The 1777-nt window shown below is 32.9% G+C and overlaps 1 protein-coding gene across 1 annotated transcript; it reads left to right on the top strand.

Annotated features, from left to right (window-relative positions):
• Window positions 1–383: 383 nt before the first annotated feature.
• LOC108625500 (mitogen-activated protein kinase kinase kinase 7-like) lies at window positions 384–1560 on the top strand (the record flags this gene model as incomplete). Its single annotated transcript, XM_018025567.2, has 2 exons — window positions 384–652; window positions 1228–1560. Coding segments are annotated over exons 1-2 (407 nt in total), but the record flags the coding sequence as incomplete, so codon positions are not given.
• Window positions 1561–1777: the final 217 nt, after the last annotated feature.

Here is a 1777-nt window from a genome sequence, read left to right on the forward strand (position 1 = left end):
TTTTTATGTTATGCAAATGGTAATCAAAATGAAAAGTTGAATATTTTACAAGACCTTTTCTTTTCTCAACATCATTTTATTCTACATTTTTAACGTCACTAATATTTTTCTCTTGTAAATGTATATTTCTTCTTTTGGTATATTATAGTTGACATTGAAACGCATAAAAACATTTTAGTGATATGACTTAAACGTGACTTCTGAGTCACAAAATTTTTATTTTGAAATTAAATATAACATTCATTTACACCAATGTCACTGATTTTTAACAGTGACGAGTGGGAAGTTGCTAAAAATTATAACGATGGCTCAGAAAAGAACATGTGCAATGCATTCATCTTTGATGCCATTTACATTGTATACAAAATAATCTTCCTGTCATCGCAAATGAAGGAGATACTTAGATGGCTACATTTCGGTGAACCGCTCTGTACTGACTTTAGATGCAAAGGGAGAAATGTCGTGGGTGAAGCCGCGACAGGGAACGCTGGTCAATAATACTATAGTATGCTTATGTGTAATACTTTATTTCAGTTTTACATTGCAATCCCCAGCCAAGGTACACAGCAGGTCATGCGATGAGCTGGGCATTACAATGTGCACGTGGCGTCGCATACCTCCATAATATGAAACCCAAACCTTTGATCCACAGGTAAAATAAAATATATTTTTCCAAAGAAAATACAGTAAAGAGCAAAATTGAACCAATACTTTTTAGAACTAAATAATTTTTCTCAAGTTGAACGAAAGAATCTGAATTTTTTTAAATAACTAGATGGATTAGTTTACTATGTGATGTGTGAAGAGAATTTCAAAAAAATTAAAATTAGTAGGAATTGTAAAGAAAAAAGTGAAGGTTGTTTTTCAACTTTTTTATTTGGGCTTGTAATGACAATTTGAACAACATCGAAATTGGTTATGAGTTATAACTAAGTAAAGGTGATGAAAATTGCAATTTTTTCGATTTTTGGCTTAAAATCTACATGTTTCGACGCTTGTCGTTTCCTTCGGCGCCAACGGATTTCGATGAAGTTTTCAGCATGTACCTATCTTATACAAATGTTCGAAATTTGTTGTTCAAATTTTTATTGCAAGCGCAGATGAAAAAGTTGAAAATAGCGATCTCTACATTTTTTTACACAACTTTTAATAAAAACTCCTATTATTTGATCCGATTTTAAAAAGTTATTCAGTTTTAAATCCATTAATTCCATTCTCTTTTTACAGAGACTTAAAACCACCGAATTTGTTATTAGTAATGGGTGGACACACCCTAAAAATTTGTGATTTCGGTACAGCTTGCGATCTGAATACCTACATGACTAACAATAAGGGGTCTGCTGCGTGGATGGCCCCGGAGGTATTTGAAGGTTCCAGGTACACGGAAAAATGTGATGTGTTTAGTTGGGGTGTCATTTTATGGGAGATATTATCGAGGAAGAAACCTTTTGATGAGATCGGTGGATCAGCCTACAGAATAATGTGGGCAGTGCACGTTGGGCAAAGACCCCCTTTAATAGAAGGTTGTCCAAAGCCAATTGAAGATCTCATGACCAGNACGTATGTTTTATTTCAAATATTCGTACAAAAAGGCTAATTATTACTTTTTGGTATATTATTTCTACCTCACTTACCAATCAATAGCTCTCTAAGAAGAAGAAATTAGAATAAGTGAATAAATTTTATATTCTGATCTTCGAGAATGCGTAAAATATCGAAAATCTCACATGACGATTAATTTTGTTGAGTCTCGTAACGATAATTAATTCTTCGAAAT

This window comes from Ceratina calcarata, unplaced genomic scaffold (genome assembly GCF_001652005.2).
Source record: "Ceratina calcarata isolate Rehan_Ccalc_2016 unplaced genomic scaffold, ASM165200v1 scaffold3582, whole genome shotgun sequence".
NCBI lineage: Eukaryota > Metazoa > Arthropoda > Insecta > Hymenoptera > Apidae > Ceratina > Ceratina calcarata.